The sequence below is a fragment of the Perissodus microlepis genome, chromosome 6, assembly GCF_051167445.1.
Source record: "Perissodus microlepis isolate ML-2025 ecotype Zambia chromosome 6, ASM5116744v1, whole genome shotgun sequence".
Classification (NCBI taxonomy): Eukaryota; Metazoa; Chordata; class Actinopteri; order Cichliformes; family Cichlidae; genus Perissodus; species Perissodus microlepis.
This window is the reverse complement of record NC_140466.1, coordinates 11658506-11677733: the sequence shown is the minus strand read 5'-3', so window position 1 is coordinate 11677733 and position 19228 is coordinate 11658506. Positions and strand designations below refer to the sequence as shown.

Genomic DNA, 19228 nt, shown 5'->3' with positions numbered 1-19228 from the left:
CTGATTATTTCTCATTTAAAGTCCCCTGGAACCAACACAGTTACTCAAAGTGTGAGTTATGGAGGGAAAAATGTAGCTGCCCTAGATTCTAAACTTGTGAATACGTAAATAATGGATCACTTCTCGGGCCATCTACGTTGTCTGACATAATTATTGTACATGCTTTTAAAGGAAGTCTCAGATTTCCAGCCCAGATACCAGTCAATGCACTTCTCTTTTGCAAATCCCCCACTCTCTGAAACCCACTTAACACACATACAGAGACAGACACACACACAAAATCTGACCTACTTCTAGTGCATGTGGAGGGAGAGGATGTGACCCTTCGCTCAGTTATTAGACTAATTACACGTCGCCACTGACTGTCTCAGTGGCAAATCTTTTAACGTGACATAAGAAAGGAAATTAAGACATCATTAAACACCCTATTAGGGAGGGGGAAGAATATGACTTAGAGGCAATTCTTTTGTTCCTTCCTCCATCTGTGGTGTCAAGACTCATTTAAAGCAAATCGTGATTCACATGATGTCAACAATTACTGAAGTGATTACAGTATTTTATAATGCAAAGCCTCATTTAAAGTAGACTAAGCCATGTTCATTGAGGAACTACATCAACTTCAACAGTAAATGATCTATTTTGAGGGGGAGTGCAATTAAATCGAAACAAACAAACAAAAAAATAAAATGTGGCCACAGATGTTTTTTTTTCCTTCCTGTGCTTTGGACATTATTTTCCAGAACATTCCAAATCCATTACTTCGTGGTTAAAAATAGCAAATGTGAGATGCTTACTGCTTAAGCTACCCAGCCCAGCCACTACGGCAAATCACACGCAAGGCTCCTTCTCACAGAGGATACAGAGTGAAACCACATGTGGCACCGTGGTCCACACCACAGATGGTGACATGTAATATAAATGAATAGGGGCAGGGCGCTAATCAAATGGAAGTACCTACATTTGTCCCATGATACTTTTGGTGTAACTATAAGAACTGAACAGTTTTAAACAACTAATGCAAAGATTGTAACACTTTAGCCGAAGCCTGATTTTCCTGTCTGTTCATTTAGGTTTTTTGTAATTTATTCCTTTTTTTGTGTAAAAGAAACAAATAACTTTTCATTATCAATAATTAACTGCCTTTTAGCCCTTCATTTTACTAGTTTTGAACATTTGCCCAGTGCTTAACTGATGTTACACAGCAGAGGAACAAGGTGTCCAAACATTGGTAAATGTCATCACCACCACTGGAACAGTCAGTCACCAGTATATGTTACTGATATATTGGTTCCATTTGGAGTTTACCTAAAAATGAATAGATATAAACAATATATCACATTAACATGTACATTAATAACTGTGTCCTGCGTAGCTCAACAGCACGAGCATTTCTAATGTTATACAAACAGATACACACAAAACAGAAAGGGAACAATAGTTCTCTGCTGTTCTCCGTGTTTGTTCACCACCTTTGTTGGGTTTTACTACAAAGGCCACGGTTGTGTTTTCTGCTAAAGTTACCTCTTCTAGTACTCTCTGTCTATTATGCCATCTATGGCTTTCTCTCTTTTTTTGTTTGTTCAGGTGGGATCATCTGTCCCTCTCACATGACTGCTGTCAAGCTGAAGCCAAGGTCAGATGTCTGACCTTACAGAGCAGGGCACCTTACGAAATACCAGTATTTACTAGTTTAACTACTGGAACAGTAATCAAAGAGGCACCAGCCTGGCTGCAAAACTGGAGCCTGCTGTATGTGCTTTAGCCAATTACAGGTTTATTATCTGAGCTATAAATGGCAAGTTAAGGAAATGAGAAGTGCAGATGGAGATGAGCTTACATTTAAGGTTTTACTTAAATGTAAAACAACTAAAATAAAAAACTTGTGTTGATTCATGATTTTACAGATGGTTCAAACATTTGCCCATGGCTCGTCCATGACGTGCTACGAAGTCATTAACAGCGACTGACAATGCACGGGTGCCACTAATTTTCGAAAGCTATATGATTGTGAGATTATAACAAAGCTAAAAAACTGCACAACCGACAAATTAAGATCCGTGGACTGAAAGTTATATTTTATCCATCGCTGATGCGTGCGCTTGTTCGCCACATTTCTACACGAACATGGCACGCACAAGATTAGAGCAATCCTTGCTCTGAAGCAACTGTAGGCTTTTTTTCTCCTTTCTTTCTTTCTGAAAGCCTGATGCCTTCCTCATCTCCTCTATGAAACATGGACAGATGGGATGAATGTAGAGAGTCAGAGTGAGATAGCAAGGGTGAGGGATATAAAGAGTGAGGGGGGAAGGGGAGGGTTCTGCCTGTGTAATCTGCCCAGAAACTGGCCATGGGCACAAACGAGCGGCGGTCTACGTGGAATTCAACTGCGCTTAGTGATGGCAGATGACTAAGACCTACTCGGTTTCCAACAAGTTTTCATCTTAAATTTGAGCATCCATATAACAAGTTCTTTAAAAAACAAAAACACATCCTCAGCCCAAAATTCATCATGAACATACATATTGCATGCACATGTGGCATCAAGAGCTGAACCTGCATATTAGTTAACTGAATTAATATTTGGATTTGTAAGTTATTTTTCTGTTAACCAGCGAATAAGCTGTTGGGAAAGGAGCTATGTTGTTCTTGTGGTCTGTTATCCAGGAGGGTGCACACCGTCTATGTTGCTTCCAACTTTCTCTCTGGGTGATCATTATTGTTATGTAAATGTAGACAAAAAATAAATTTAAAAAAAAAAATCACAGCATGCCAATAATCTCTGACGCATTATGACAGCCAAAATCATTAGAAAAATATGAAGTAACTCTAACTGATCTTAGCCAGTTAGTATTAGAAAAGTTTGTTTGCCCAGTTGGACAGTGACAGTAGGTGAGGGCTCATAAAGTCACTTCAAGTTTTAATGGCAGGAAAATCTGGAGGCGTCTCTTTTTCACAAGACAGGGAATATATAAAAAGCACAGCTGCCACAAGGAACAGAATTTTGAGTGTACTGATATATATCTAACTAGAAAAGTTTCTTACATGGTCAGTGCCTTACGAGCAAACGTGATTTTTCACAGATTTTTACTGCATTTGATAAACAGAAAGGGATTGCGTCACATTTCCACATACAGCAGGATCCTTCTTGGCTAAGGAGTTAAATAATAATTAAAAAGTATTGGGACGCTACACAAACTATGCCAAATGAGGACAGTCTGGTTAGATGACAGGGAACACAACAAAACAAAAAAATAAAAAAAAAAATAAAAAAATGCAAAGGGTGTGAAAATGCATTGCTACATGTGGGTGGGTGGGAATGAAACTACTGAGCATTCAGGCAGTTTTGACCTCAATCCCAAAAAAGAGATTCAGTGTGTGGAAAAGAGAGACAATTTTTCCAATGGCAGTAAGCTCACAATAAAAATGTATATATGGATATGAATTCGGAGCTAAAACGAGACTGGAAACCGAGGGCAATAAAATGCAAATGGAAGTTTAAAAAAAATAAAATAAAGAAAGAAATCACTGTAGACCTGCAGAATCCCTGCCACAAATCTAAAGGACACAACTGGTAAATATAATAGAACACAGTTGACCAGACCACAGCTAGTGTCATGCTAAACTTGCTGAAACACATTCATGACACATGGCAAAGGAGAGATGGAGGACAGGCTGAAGCGAATGAAAACAGAGGATACAAAACAAATCACTTTGAGAGAACTGGGATGAAAGCAAAAATGCGTCAATTTACCCTTTTTGAGCAGCAACCACAGACATAAACACGTGCTCACGCACAAATACACACACGTGCAGAGCGTGCTGGAATAGAGAGAGGGCGATGCGCTCTTTGTGTGGCTGGGCCAAGAGACTCTGGGCCTGAAACCCATCACTAACGCACGGATTAGTTCACACGTGCACACTGCCTTTTAATCTGGTCCACTGACAAAGGTTGGACGAGAGAGAGAGAGAAACAGAAAGAAGGAAACTGACAAATAGATGGCCTTAACAAAAATGACGGCCACAGAAACAGAGCCAGAGTTGGAGGGTAAAGGAGGAATGGGGGTTGTAATTGACGGGTCGGAGGTGACGAGAGATGGAGGGCAGGGCCTGCCTTTATGTGCACTTTAAAAGAGTGATACCACCTGATCTAAAATACTACCAATACATGTGTCTTTGGCAAATGGCCTAAATCCCACAGATCAGATCATGTGACTGTATACCTACAATACTCAAAACACATTCATTTCTTCTTTTAGGGAGCAACCTCTTTTTCCATTTGTCTGCTCTTCAGCTTGCGGACACAATGGCACACACGGTCACTGACCCATCGGCAACCCTCAGTTTCCCTTCAGCCTTCTGTCAGTGGAGGGGTGAGGGCAAAAGCTTTGGATTAAAACTCCAGTATGGCTTTTCTCCGAAAATGGGCCTAGTGTAAAGCCAGGGACATCCAACCAGATGTTGGCTCTGGGGGCAGGTTGGGTCCTGTCAAACAACAACCCCCTTAGTTGTTCATGTGCTTTAATACATCCAATAGAGAGTGGGGGAAGGCATGTCAGCCAAATGCTCCACATCAACCTTTAATGCGCAAAATGTACACGTTTCCCCTCTCTAAATTTGCTTAAAGTCACTCAATCCAGCTAGTGGCATGCAATTCTACTGAAGTTATGCATTAGTTTTAAACATGTGCATTTCATATGACTTTCAGTGCAGTTTTGATGATGAGAAAGTACACGAGGCAGTAAAGGGTGGAGACTTTTTTTTCCCTACGCATCTCCATCACACTGCTCTCATTGGTGAAAAATTAACCTCTGTGATTGGTCAGAAGACAGTGGTGTTTTCCCCCTTTTTCCCCAGCTGTGAGGCTAAAAATAGAAGCAATAGTCAGATTTAGCCTAACTGAGTGTGTCTTGCACTTTCAGCTAGCATCCCCTTTTACCTCTTTCTATCCTAAGTCACCAGGCAGATCATTTAACAAGCTTCTTCAGGAAAAAGGAAGGGAAGCAGGAACATTTCTTCCTGGAACATTATGTAACCCCAGCTTCACCCATTTTCTCCAAAGTGGCCTAATCAAGCAGCCCCACACAGTTTTGTTAATGGCACAGGTCAAAAAACCCAATGTGTAGGAGGAACATTTTGCAGAGTATTATGGTACAGACTGTGTGTACAGCCTGTACCCTAACAAGACCGAACACCTACAAACTAATAAAAAGAAAATGTTTCTATTTTAATCAGTGAAAATTAAACCAGGTTTTGAGTCAGAGAGGGGATTGTTTGACGGCTTAAACCTGCTGACTAAGCTTCTATATCCATTCAACTTTATTCCTTTTGGTCACACCATCCTTCCACAGAGTGCTGTGTAGATGTACTCTCGCAGGATAAAGGCACAACAAGAAGAAGCCCAGACAAGGGGTTAAGGGTCAGAAGAGCCGAGACAAGATGTGAGTGATGAGGAAGCCTTCAAGTGCCTACATATAATCCTCTGTATGGGTCTTCTTTACACCTGTCTACAGAACATTTGTGTCGGGACGAAACAAAGATCTACGGTCTTATCTGACGGCAAACCAGTGAGGATTGCCAGAATATGCTATGTCCATGACACCTTACAGACCTGTTTTCAATCAAGCAGTATTTGATACTGAAATTACAGATAGTAATAAAGGTGTGAGATAATTATAGCACCCCATGTAATAAGATGATTCAAACTGATCATTCTTTTGACCAGGAAGTCTTTTAAAGAAGCAGTTACAACAGTTATTGAGCTTACATTGGCAGCATGCCAGTGATAACAAATGTTTGCAAACTTTTTTTCATATTTTAACAGTACTTTGTTCCATTGTTGTTTCCTTCTCAGTAAAAAGGTTCTATTTGTCTATTTAAAAAAAAAAAAAAAAAAAAAAAAAAAAAAAAAAAAAACACAATCTGGAGGCTTATGTGGATTTTTCACATTTTTGATGTTAAAAGGTAAGTGCTCCACGAAAAGATGTATCTGACTGGCCTGCTAAGAATGCCAAACTACAAAAAGGCGTTACTGTCAGAACCCTCAGAAACCCAGCAGCAGGTGCGATTGATATGCAAATCAGAAAAGGCTAATCCAGTCTCCCTCCACTTGACTCAGAATAGTTCACTTATGCTACCAATGTGGCACAAGTGAAATGCAAACGTCTCAGCCTGTCTTATATTTGGATGAAAACAATACACACATTCCAGAACACACGATTTAAGTGTGAAGATTATTTCACCATGTTTTGAGTGAACTATAATTTTAAAAAGAGAAAATAACGTCTTCATTGCAGCTGGGAACCCTCCACACTAGTCGGTAGAGCAGGCAGACTTCTAGCCAGAGCTACAAATTGACTGTTTGCTAACCGAGTACAGGCTTATGTCCTACTGACAGGGCAGAAATACTCATTGTACACACACTGAGAGTTTATATAAGGCTTGCGTGCTTCTTAAGGCTCCCTTAATTAGGTGTGTTTGACCAATCTCTCTACTCATCCCATCAGCATCTCAATAACTTCCTTGTACTGAGATACCATCGTTGGCTAAACCAAAGCTTAGCTCGACTATTCAGAACTGGGTCTGAGTGGTTTCAGAGAGAGGGTAGGTGACATGCCTCAGCACATGTGCATGCTCTAGCTGGGCTCACCAGACCAAAGATCAAGTCTCTTAAGCTGCTTTTCTGAGCCAAGAAAAGCTTACAAGTTGTCACGTTGGTCAGAACAAATGGTCCCAGTTTTAGACCCTGCAGCAGGGCCTGAGAATGGGCAGCACTCCCTGGACTCGAGAAGCAGTATTGCTTTCTTCAAGAAACATCAACACAGTCAGAGTAACCCAGGCTTATTCATGTTCGACTGCTCATTCAACCCAAAGGCTGGAACAGCAGTGCAGTGTTTTAAGCCCACTGGTTAAAAAGAGCAGAAATGAATGAGGGCAGTCAGTGGCAACAAAGTAATGTGCCATTTAAAAAAAATGTGCCACCCTTCTATAGTGATATTTAGCTTAGACTTACTGGAAAATTAAGAAAAGCTTTCAAAAGTTTGAACACATAAGGAAAAATATAGCTGTATGGGTTGTGACTAGCTGAATCACAGTTAATTTTGTGTCACGCAGGCATGCGTGTTATTGCGTGTTATCCACTTTTTACATTTTGGACTGGATTTATGCCCAGACATGAGCAGATGAATATGATTTAGTATGTTTGCAGTTTGCTTTAAGACCTTCAATGTCAGTGGTGTCCTCCTGATAACATTTACAGCAGAGATAGCAAAGGTGTTTTTTCACATGACTGTCATCGATCAAGCAGTTTTTTTGTTGGCCAGTAACTGTCTGCATATTCTGAAAAGAAAGTGGGCTTTAAAAGCAGGGACTAAACTGGGTAACTGCATTAATAAAAACCTGCTTTGAACTCTGAAACATGTGATCCCACTCTGCTGGAGACTATATATTGGCCTGAAAATTGTCATAATAGGTGTTGTTTATATAACAGCTAAAGGTAAATCCGACCAAGTTCATGTCAAGTTCATACACTTCACCAGGGGTGCCCAATCCCAGTCCTCGAGAGCTACCGTCCTGCAGCTTTTAGATGCATCCCTACTCCAACACAGCTGAATCAAATAGTTTGATTACCTCTTCAGCATGCCATCAAGTCTGGCAAAGGCCTGATAACAAGCCATTCATTTGATTCAGGTTTGTTGGAACAAGGATGCATCTAAAAGCTGCAGGACGGTAGCTCTCGAGGACTGGGGTTGGGCACCCCTGCACTTCACACATACACAAACAAAAGGTGACTGCAAATGAGGCATTACATGTTTAAACAAAAAAAAAATTCAGACTTCACAAACATGTAAGCATGTAAGGAGTTTACATGCCAGGCAGGCCAACCTCTAATGGCTAACGGTGTTTCTGATAAACATATCCACAGAATCACTCTCAGAGGTGTTTAGCTCATTCTTTGAGGTGCTAAAATACCCTCTGCAGTGGTCGCTTTGCTCACCGCTGTGCCATCGTTGCACAGATGGAGCCATTTATAACTGCAATTAAGTTGTAAGAAGCCGTTGCAGTATTCTCCAAAACGATAGGTGTCTCCACTCAGACAATATCACGTCATACACACTGATAAGGAGGAGAAGATGACAAAACTGGAAGCCAAGAGTTGGCAAGTGTTTTTTTGCAAAGTTCTTTCCAAAAACTCAAGTTTTTCAAATTACTCCAACATTTGTATTTTTATGTGTCCAAGCTTCTGTGCAGGATTATCATTATAATGGCCGTAAAAACCGACATGATTAGTGCAAGACTGTGCCACAAAGATTGTGTCTTGCAACACAGGATGTGATGTGAAACTTGTCACCAGAGACCCGCGACACGAGCCACATGGCGAGCATAAAAACGGCCTTAGGCAGCTCCTCCGTGTCAAATCAAAAAGAAAAGCTAACATTGGTTTTACTACCTGGGAAAATTTTCTGACTGCATTACAGACCTCGCCTCAACGAACTATATTAAAAATGGATGAGTGGCAGTTCAGGAGGAACTCAGATGATAAGCAATGGTTCTTGTTTTGTTACCTTTTGATTGATGGCTTTATTATTAATCAATAAAACAAGCTTTTACTAGCTATAATAAATCCACAACTGCTCGAGCCCCTACAGATTCAACTCCGAGCCATAAAAAAAACCTCTTAAATTGTTTAATGTTATGCACATGCTTTACACAACGCACAACAATAAATCACCAACTAACCTGAGCACTCTGAATTTATAATCAACACGTTTTAAAGAAAATGACTAATAACCATAAGGCCGTGAGATCAAAGCAGTCGAACCACAACATGCAGTCATACAATCCTTTTACTGTTAAATCCTACTAAGGGAGTGTAATTTAGCAGTGACATGTGGAAGTGAAATAAGGCTGTTAGAAGGTACATGATCAAAGCGGCAGATGACTACGTTATCTGGTCCCACGGTAAGTATCTGGAATGTGTGTGGGGTTTTTTTTTCCCCCCCTTTCGGTGCCTTTTATCCGTGTCCTGACGTCTCTGCTGTCACACTGAGTCTACAAGCCTCAGAGGTTATCAAGAGCTGCGGTAGCCATGCAATGCAAATCATCTTGCCTGCAGTAGATACACAAGTTTGATAAGTGTTGGAAAAAGCTCCACCCAGGGCTGGACCATAAAGGAGCTGCTTCCAATTTACAAAACTTGGAAGTCTGCTGAGATGGAACGAAAGCTGCTTCTGTTGCACAATCATGGTATAAGCCTGACACACTTGGATGAACAACTATGCTCGATACATATGACTTACATTGGGGCATGTGCTTAAAGGGAATTGGATTAGCTTCTGGCAAAAAGAGGGATTATAAATGATTCTGACTTTAAGTGCGCTCTAAAAGGATTGATTACCATTTCAATTTTTACTCTCTTTCTTTGCAAATGGAAATGTGAATTAGTCTCTTATTCGCCTGCTACTAAGCTGCAACACCAAGCTAACTGTGTCAAGCTGAAAACAAAGACAAGAGTGAAGAGAAGAGTGGTGTCAGTATCCAGACTTGGTACAGGACAGCTTATTCCTGGCCTGCTCTGCTGCTGCATCTCTCTCTAAGACTGCAAATTGCAGCCAGGAAAAAGAGGAGGGACGGGATAGAAAGTTTCACTGGACATTATGCACGTATTGCGAATGAAAACACACTGAGACTAAACTAATGCTTTCAAATGCACAAATGAATGGTCAGTCGTTTTTAACATTTAAACAAGTTAGCTTATTTCTGCACTTCTTCAAACCATCTCTAGTGATTTAGTGCTTTGCAGAAAGTAGGCTGTTTTTCAGGGGATTCTACAGACTGTGCCATTTAATTAAAGGAAGCAAAAACAGCACAGTCAGAAGATTCCTGTTCATACAAACTAAGCATTATTGTGACACAATTAGGATGCTTACTTTATGAAGTAATCATTTTTTGGAGGAGTAATATATGATGCAAACAGAAGATAGCATGGAGTATAAAACATCGGAGCAAATGGACAAACAAAACTCACACAGATATAGATCACCAAATCTAATTCAAACTTTTAAAAAAAGCATTAGAGCAAAAAGGATAGGAAAGTACACCTATTCTGCATCTCCTGTTATAGTTAGCAGTGATTCCTTCTGTTCTGTCACATATAGGCTTTATACAAGTCTGCTCTGAATGACCATGGCCATAAAAACAAGCCTTACTACAAGATCAGCCCAAAGAATGAACAAATCCATCCTTCACACTGTGTTTTAGGAACAAACAACTGAGTTGGCACATTTTTTCCCCTTTGAAATGTATTTGTTGGGGTGGAACGCTGAAAGAAAAAAAAAATGCAACTCCGCATGGGTGCTGCAATCTGCTGAGGCCATTCAGTCGACCGGCCGGCCTTGTGGGGCTTTGTATATGAGCACCAAGATGAGACATCAACTCTTGTCTATATTTAGATCACTGGACGGCTCTCCTTCCAATGTTCCCATCCTTTCAGAAAAGGCTGCCAGGGAGAATGGCGAGAAAAAACAGGCTGAGGTGATATGTAATTACACTGAATGGATCCAGCCTCTCGCATCCTTTCATTGTACCCACACGCTCAGAGATAATGAAATGGAAGGCATGCTTTTTTTCATATATTTACCATAAATCCTGCAAGTCTAGCCATTCTTATTTATGGTGTCAAAGAAAAGGCTCTAGTGCTTGACTCTGCATGGAATAAAGAGCATAAACACCAGCAAGTACCCTAGTAGTGAACTCAGTCTGATAAGGGCTTCCAAGGTGCTGTTGCTCTTAGCAGTAAACCATCCCAAACCAAAGTCTGGTTAAATGCACCACTTCCTACACTGCAAATACCAACTTGAATGCAGACATGTAATTCAGTACAGAAACATAAGAAACTTTAGATGCAGATACAGTGCTGAAATTTATGCTGCTTCTACATACTACATTGATTTAATGTCATTTCACTTTAAGTTTTTAAATCATACCCTAGGACAAACGTATGTCTGCTACACACTAAAATTGCAGGGCGTGTACACAAACTGGACACAACCATTGGACTGCAAACAGAAAAGCACCCGTATTTTATTTGACTGAACAAAATAGGCTTAAAATAATTAACATGATAGTCCAAAGATCTAAGCCTAGCCAGAGATGCAGCTTCAAAATCACGCCTCTCTGTTAGTAACAAACAAGTTGGAAAGTAAAATCATAACCCTGCTAACCAGTGCAGTTCTGCTATACTTTGATCTGGAAAATGAATGGATCTATGCTGTGCCAGAGTAAAATGGCATATAATCACTTGAACGGAGCAGTACGTATCCACAATCTGGACGAGGGTGTAGACATAAACGTGCAAGGAAAAAAAGCCTGCCAGTAGTAACAAATGCTTATGTTACAACCTCAGTAAGATGTAACTTACCACAAAAGAATGTGGCTCAAACATGCCCAATATCGTTATACGGCAAGTTCATTCATTAGATTTTAACCCTTTTCTGACTGCTAGACTGGTCAACCATTACTGAATATCAACTAAGAGCTCAGACAGAAGTTTATGTCACACATACCCACAGAGTTATATGCAAAAACGTGGAGAAGGAAACTGCGTATGATTCACTGTTACACAAAAAGGTGGAAGGATTATGCATATTAGAGGTGGAAATGGGTAAGGTGAAACGAAAAGGAGGAATTCATGAACCCAACTGGGCCACCCAAGTACTTTTATCTTTAAAGACCTGTTGAAAAATAAGCGTTTACTTAAAAGGCCATAACCTTGTAGGGGAAATGAAGAAGTAGGTCATAACAGACTTGCTATATGTGGGTAGGGCATGTATGAGCCTGCAGTCTGTGGTCTGATTAAATCCGAAATGTGTTTTAAAGATGTACTGCCAACTCACCTATTCTTTTCCAGCTCGTTATGTGTCGACCTGCAAACAAAAAACAAAAAGCAGAAGCTGTTAAAAAAAAAAAGAAAAGAGAACAAATGTACAATTTTGCCTTAATGAGCAAGAAAAATAAAGGTACAGGGCGTCTTTATCAGAAAAAAAACAATGTACTTTACGTGGGTAGTATTAGAATACTAAGTATGTATGAGCTAGAAAACCACGGGCTGAGACGTGAATGGTGAATTGGAGTGTCAAATTTGATTAACAGATTTATTAATTAATCTCAAACTAGACCAATTCTAGGCTCAGTGCACTGAAGCCTTTACACAAACAAATGTCAATGTGACATCCAGGAATGCACTGTGGCACAGTGCCTCTTCCTCAATAATGCAAGGGAGGATGTGACACTGCAGACACTTCCATTCACACTGTGCATGTGTGTGCGACTGGCAAAGTAGGAACATGCTCACACAAATACACAAAAGCAGCCAGGATTCAGTGCTCTGTTAATAATCTAAAGTGAATCAGCTCGTCCCTAAGAGTGTCTGTGTGTGGAAACATACTGAAAGGAGACAAGGCGTCCCCCAGATTTTTAAATGGCCAAGTTCCCTTTCACACAAACTGCACTCTACCTCCTCCCAGGGGGCAAAATGGGGGTAGGGGAGTGCTGCTGGATGCAACCTGGTCAAGCACTTTTCTATAGTGTGGGTTATCAATACTGCAGTATGCTTTTTTTCTTGCCATCTTGGTAATAAGCATGCAGGAAATATGGACGAAGCAAGAGGTAAGAACAGAACAGAGGGAATGCTGCGGTTCCATCTGTAAAAATTGGCCCAGACTCAGAGGAATTCATTTTTTAATGAATAGATTACTGTTTATTTAGTTGGATATGCTAGACAGTATGGTAAGTCAACTGTGGCAGTATATTTGATTTGACATGACAAGGTCTATGACGAGGCTGAGTAGCTACTATTACAACAAAACCCAGGCACGTTTCAGACACTGCAGGCCATTTGCTTAAAACCTGAAGGAGCCTACATGCTCACGTGCATGCCTTCATCTTTTATATACTATATAAGCCCTGAAATCATGCATGGCTGTGCTCTTCACCAGGCCAGCCACACAAACTAAAATCATATGACTGGTGCATTTAAAACAGCATAATCTCTTTTTGTTTAATGGTGATCTCCATAAATGTCATACAAAATAAGCTAACAGCCACACAATTAGTTCTTTATTGGGAAAATGAATAGCCACAGTCTTGTGTTGAACGCTGACTTCTTTGCACACATGTAATTATTTTCATTGTCTCCAACTCCGCTTATTTCTGTAACTGTCTGATCTGTAAAGTCAGATCAATAGTTGTGCTAACAGAAGATTAATACTTTGGAGTGCATAATTTGCGTCATCTGCTGTCACAGTGGTTTCACTGAGTCTGTGTTGCTTGGTAACGAACATCCTGCTTTGTAACCTTTCCAAACTCTGAATGTTTTACCAAAATGTGAACCTTCATCTGGTTCCCTTTAAAAGCGCATTTAGGGAAAAATGTTAAAATTCAAGATTCCAAGGAACTTGTGTGAAACCAAACTGCAGCTGCTCTATTTCACTATACTGAAAAATGAGGTAAGCTTCAGGTCAGTCCTGATACAAGCACACACAGTCACACTATATCTCAGCATGGCCTTTCATTTGGCCTAAGTCAACTTACGTGGGTTTTATCATCACAATCCTTTTTCCCTGCCTCCTGAAACCCATATCTGCATGTCTGGACAGTGACAGCAAGGCCACACAGAACAGCAGCATGCTTCCTTCTGCAGGCAGGCATGCATGTATGTGTACGCGTATGTGTGTGCATGTATATGCATGCAGGGAGTGGGTCAGCGAGATAAAGCTGCCCTGCTATAAACGGTAGGCAAGAGAGGACAGATTCAGATAAGCCCATCACTTTAAGCCTCAACACGCTACCGAGAAGGCAGATATAACTGGAGCAAGCAACTAAGAGTGTGTTAAAATAAAATGTAATATTAATGTAAATATTATAATGAATAAATTAGCATATTCTCTAAGATGTCAGCTTAACATTAATTTTAAAAGGGTCCTTGGAGTGTTTATAAGTAAGGAATAAACAAGAACATGTTTGAGACTGAAGCTTAGGTATATATGATGTTCTTTTTGTCATTAAAAATGCAGACACAGAAGATGGCTGCGCTGTAGATCTCTTTGGCTAATGCACCGTGCCTTTAATTTGCTCACTCGGCTTCTGTCATACACAGGATCTCTGAATGAAAAAGGCCCATCGAATGATCTTATTTTTTTAGTTTGCCAGATGCCCATCTCCCCATGGGAGTAAACGAAACCACATCACAATATGAAGCTGTGAATGGGTGTTTAATACAAAATGTGTTAACGCAATAGGCGAGTTGTAAACATAGCTCTATGAATAGAAACAACAAGCATTATCCCTGCACAGTTTTATTGGTAGTGCTTCTTCACATCTAGAAGCATTTAAAAACCAAATCTTTTCTCTTTGCCACTTGCTTCCATTTTCTCTCCTGCATACGTAAACAGTTTGATTACAGACTCTCAAAGTTGTCCCACTTTAGAAGCAGATTTCAGAAAAAGCATGCATTGTGAAAGCTTACAGCTTTTCTAGCATTTAACTTTACATTAAGCATCATTAATGTGTCCTTATGGATATTCTCACAAGACTAAATGTTATGAAGAGTTATGACTACGGTGTCAGACTAACAATATATCTGATCGTGACTGTTGCCATGCAGAACTAGGCAGCATTGTGCGCTCATGATGAGTAATGCGCAGTTCCTGTTTGGTGGCCTTCTTTTACATTAATATTAAAAAGCTCTTCAAGAGTACGAGTGGGCTTTGTGCTTGATGTATGACTGTCGATGGAAAGATTAATGTAAGCAGCCTAACTTAAAAAAACAAAAACAAACAAAAAACCCACACAAATCCAGTGGGTCTTAACTTAGGAGATCCTCCCAACTCCTGTTACTAAATACAAGTGTCTGCCATCAGTGAAAGTAATGTGTTTGACAAGGGCCTTAATCTATGTGGCAGTCATTATCAGCGAGTGTTACTAAGCATATGTTCCATAACAATCACCAGTAGCTTTGAAATTATGCAAACTGTGAACCTATGTTTTTTTTATAGAATATGAAGGTAAAGATGAAACAGCAAGTCAGTGATTATACAAAACATAAATCCTATAAATGGCTCCACATATTCGTCTTTTGGTGTCTGCAAACAAAACATGCCATAAATAGCAGCGTTTCCTCTTTAGGGGATAAGACTAAATATCCCTTTCTCCCACAGTGAAGTGGAGAATGCATACTAGGGGGAAATACAGAAAGTCAACCACAAAAAAAGAAATTACTAAATTTAAAAATCACGGGAAAATGTTTCTGCATTGTTTAGCCAATAAATAGAAGAAGTAGAAGATGTTGCTGCAACATTTTTTTTCTTAAGCGACATTTTTCGTTTTAAAGTCTTTACTTTCACCATGATCCCTAACCTTGACCACTGCAGTCCGTTTGACAATCAGCTGATGAAAAGCCAGCAGAGCCCCTGTTGCTGCCACCCCCCGTCAAATCCACCGAACCAGCGGTGTTGACGGTCAAACGTGCACGTAGCTACTATAGATGTCTCTACAAGTTCGAGGATCGATCTTTTGTTATTCAAATGTCAGTGTCTCTTTACATAGAAAGCCCCTTTATCTGAAAAGCGTAAACGCTGCAATAGCCAGCTGGCAGCAGTTTAGGATCACATGCTATCTGCAACAATGTCATCCATCCCAGAACTTCACTTTCATTACTGGCATATAAATAGCAAGACGAAGAAGAAAACAGACACTTTTCCCCAGCAATCACAAAAATGACTGAGAATAGTGTCTTACCTATTGTGGTTACTGCTGAACTTCTTATTTCGGAATTTCCTTTGCCTCTGGTAGTTTGTGTTCTGATTTGATGGAAACGTCGAGGCATATCCATGTTCACACTCTGTTGGGGAAAAAACTGGTGGTTAACTGACTAGCCACTTTTTTCTTTTGGGGGACACTTTCTACTTCGAAAATCACCCTTTTTGAGCCGACAACCAGTACAGGGTTGTCACTGCCAACTGAGACATTTGGAAATGTTATTACCTCTTTCTCTCCTTTCTATGTATTCTGCTGCTTCCAGTAACCGCTGGATATTTATTAGCTGAACAGCCGTCATTCTTTCCTGAGGCTTGCTGTGTTGGACGTTGCAATCTAGCTTTGCAAGCAGCAGCAACGACCGCTTTTTAATTACAGGGAAGACAGTGCATTGGTTATTATTAAAACTGACGTGTTATATCCTTGTTCCGTGCCTTTGCTGGCTCATGAGCAGCCTTCGCCAAAAGGGAAGGAAAGAAAAAAAAAAATCCAGTGTTCGCAAGCTAGCAAGCTACAGCCAATCCTCGCCAGAACTCACTGTTAGAAAAAGAAAGCGTATCAAAATATTTAAAAGTTTCTACGAAACACGATATCAAATTTTTACAAAAACTGGATAAAAACAATATAAAACGTCCCCGAGGGAACCCTGAACCAGCAATGCGCGTGCTGCAGCTCGTTTCCTCTCCTTTCCTGTTTGTTTACTTAGCTGCTCAGCTGAGAGGCGGGGATCCAGCGGCGGGAGAGGCCGGCCTAAGTGCAATGCATTCTGGGAAATCGAGTATTTTAGTGAATATGGTCCATTTTACCTCAAACACAAACATTCCATTAAGTTCACAATTTAGCTCACCTTTACTGAGATATATATCGATTGGAAAATCATTCACGACTGTAATAATGTTACAACTGCAACTACAACAGGTCAGTGTAAATTAATACATACATCTGGCATTGTTCCAGTGCACAGATCAACAGAAATTATTTTAAAAATGGTGTGTTTACTATTGTTCTTGCAAAGTTTAGGAACGTTGTTGCTTCTTTTCATGACAACGTCATAAATGTATGACAAAAAATAATAAATCATTAATTAGGGCTGCTTTTCATATTTAAATTACTAAATATCCATGTAATTCCATATTCTTGCCAGACTACGGGTCGTATAGAAAAGCCCTACAAATCCCATCCTTCACTGGGACAGTAGGCGTGTCTTGGTCGGCTGTAGCCAGGCCCAGCAACACGTGACGTTGCTATCGAGCGTAACTTCGATTGGCGAAAGGCTTTGACAGGCGGCGAGGGTTGAGCTCGCTTCTAGCCAACCGCAAGAACCTTGCGCCATGTGGAAGCCAGTGCGACACGCCCCCCAAAATAGCAGGAAGCAAACAATCGAGAGGACTGCTCTCTGTAGAAAATTTCCCACGTTGCATTATTATAGTCGATATCACTTCAAAGGCTTTCGCAGCGCGTTTCATCCAACGTGACCGACCTTTCTGCACGAAAAATGCCGTGCACAGAAAAATGCATATACAAATTCGTCTTTTCGGTCTTTTAAAGTCACGAGTTAGATGAAAGCGAAGCCATGAAAATGATCATAAAGAGTCGTTTTTAGTAGTGCATTGCCCAGATAACATGTCATTACATTGGATACGTGCCAATCCAATACCCATCTGAATGATCGTGCTTTCTGCAACCAGCCAACTTATCTAGAATTACATCATTTCTTATAACGTGATAAACAAGCAAATCATGCAAGGTCGGATATTTTCTAAGAGGTCGAGTCAACGCCGCGAGCTATAGCCGTGGCGTTTATCTATAAAGTTTCAGTTTGTTTCACCGATCGAGTCTGCGGGGGCACAATGACATCATCCTAAACTGAGTTGGAGGGCGCTGCAATGTGGTCAGATTTATTATAACGGAATCGTAGCCAACATTCACACCCACACACCTAATCATTATGTCATATTGCTTTGTCTATGCAGCAGGGAGGTACAAAAATTATAGATCCCTGTGTTGGGAGTTGTGGAGAGTGACATAGCTCTACACGAAGATAATGCGGATAATGCAGGTAAAAATAGTCCGGAAAATTACCAAAGCTTATATTTTTCTCCCCTCCCGTAACTGCAATAAGTAAGGTCACCTAAATCAGTCTGGTGCTCTTTCACATTCTGTGTTTACTGCAGGCAGCGGTGCTTAGTTGAATGAACTCAACCCTTTGTTGTCTGAATCTGTTGACAGTGAAGTCTTTTTTTTTCCTTCCTGAAATTCAGATGCAAAGGGGAAAAAGATCAAACGCAGCACACAAATAAAACTCACTTCCGTCCTTCCTCTCGGCGCTCTCAAGAAACCTAGCAGCCTCCAGCAAAACTTGTACATTTTTCAGAAAAGTGTTGATCTGCTCCATGTGGGAGTCTTTGGAGTTGAAGACGTCATTGAAAGGACAACTAGACATCTCGAAATCTTGCTGATCCAAGAGAGACGCATCGGAATCAAAAAATAACTCCTCACTCTTCAAACTTCTTCTTTGCCTCTCACTTTTGGCCATTTCCCCCCCTCTTAGTTTCCGAGCTTTCTGGCGACGGGCTGAGCGCAATTCGCAGTGAGGCAGCTTCTGGGGGACGCTGCTCTTGTCAGATGGTGTCTCTTTTCTTTCTTTCTTTTCTTTTTTTTTATGAATGCAGGGTGTTTAATGTGGAGCAGTGGCCAATGTCAGTAGATGATGGTGCATGGGAAAACAGGGAGCCCGGCCCCTTAGAGTCTAAGGATTCCGCATGGTCCCTGTGCCCGCCCTTGTATAGAATTCAGAATCGTGCATGCATGGACACTATACCAATGAATCATATTTACATGTTAACATTACATAAGAGTTTCATAATTCTGTTTTACATGGCATCACATTAAACAAAAATAAGCATAACTTGAGTTTAAACAGCAGTGGCAGGTGTGGGACTAACAGTTTTATTGTATTCTACTGCTGTTTACAGAAGTCAATCTAGGAGAAAGGCATGTAAAACTTGATTTGAAGGTAAAAATAGTTTTTGTTGTTTTAATTTGTTACAAAGAAGTAGGAAATTATTATTTTCTTCACTGACCACGCTATTTGAGCAAATAAAAAGGTTAAAAAAATAAAATAAACAAGGCTCTGTGCGTGTTTATCATGCCTATACTGTTTTTCCAGATCTTTATGCCATAGTATACTCCAAACTGAACCTCCCACTGAAAGTTACCATCTGTAAATCCAAACAAAGATCAGTACTGGAGATTACTGGGCTACAAACATGTCTAGTCATGTTCCTGGGTCAATGGCCTAGGATTTCAGAACTCAGACTTTTTATTAAATATGTTATTATTTATTCCTTTGTATGCTTGTTTCTTTTATAATCAATCTGTTGTTTAGCTGCAGTTGCTTTTTGTAGTTGAGTTTAGT

At 40.3% G+C, this 19228-nt stretch overlaps 1 protein-coding gene across 2 annotated transcripts in view; it reads right to left on the bottom strand.

Moving 5' to 3' along the window:
- Window positions 1-18501, bottom strand: part of mxi1 (max interactor 1, dimerization protein) — a 31517-nt gene extending 13016 nt beyond the window's left edge. Inside the window, exons 1-3 of one of the 2 annotated variants that reach the window (XM_084930790.1) lie at window positions 18118-18501; window positions 15793-15895; window positions 11892-11921 (exon numbers count right to left, since the gene is read on the bottom strand). In XM_084930790.1, the coding sequence (XP_084786916.1) occupies window positions 11892-11921; window positions 15793-15895; window positions 18118-18346 (362 nt within the window). In that variant the 5' untranslated portion in view covers window positions 18347-18501. Of the gene's footprint in view, window positions 1-11891; window positions 11922-15792; window positions 15896-16038; window positions 18097-18117 lie in introns of those variants that run through there. The other variant, XM_084930791.1, reaches the window with a different exon arrangement.
- Between the last annotated feature and the right edge of the window lie 727 nt (window positions 18502-19228).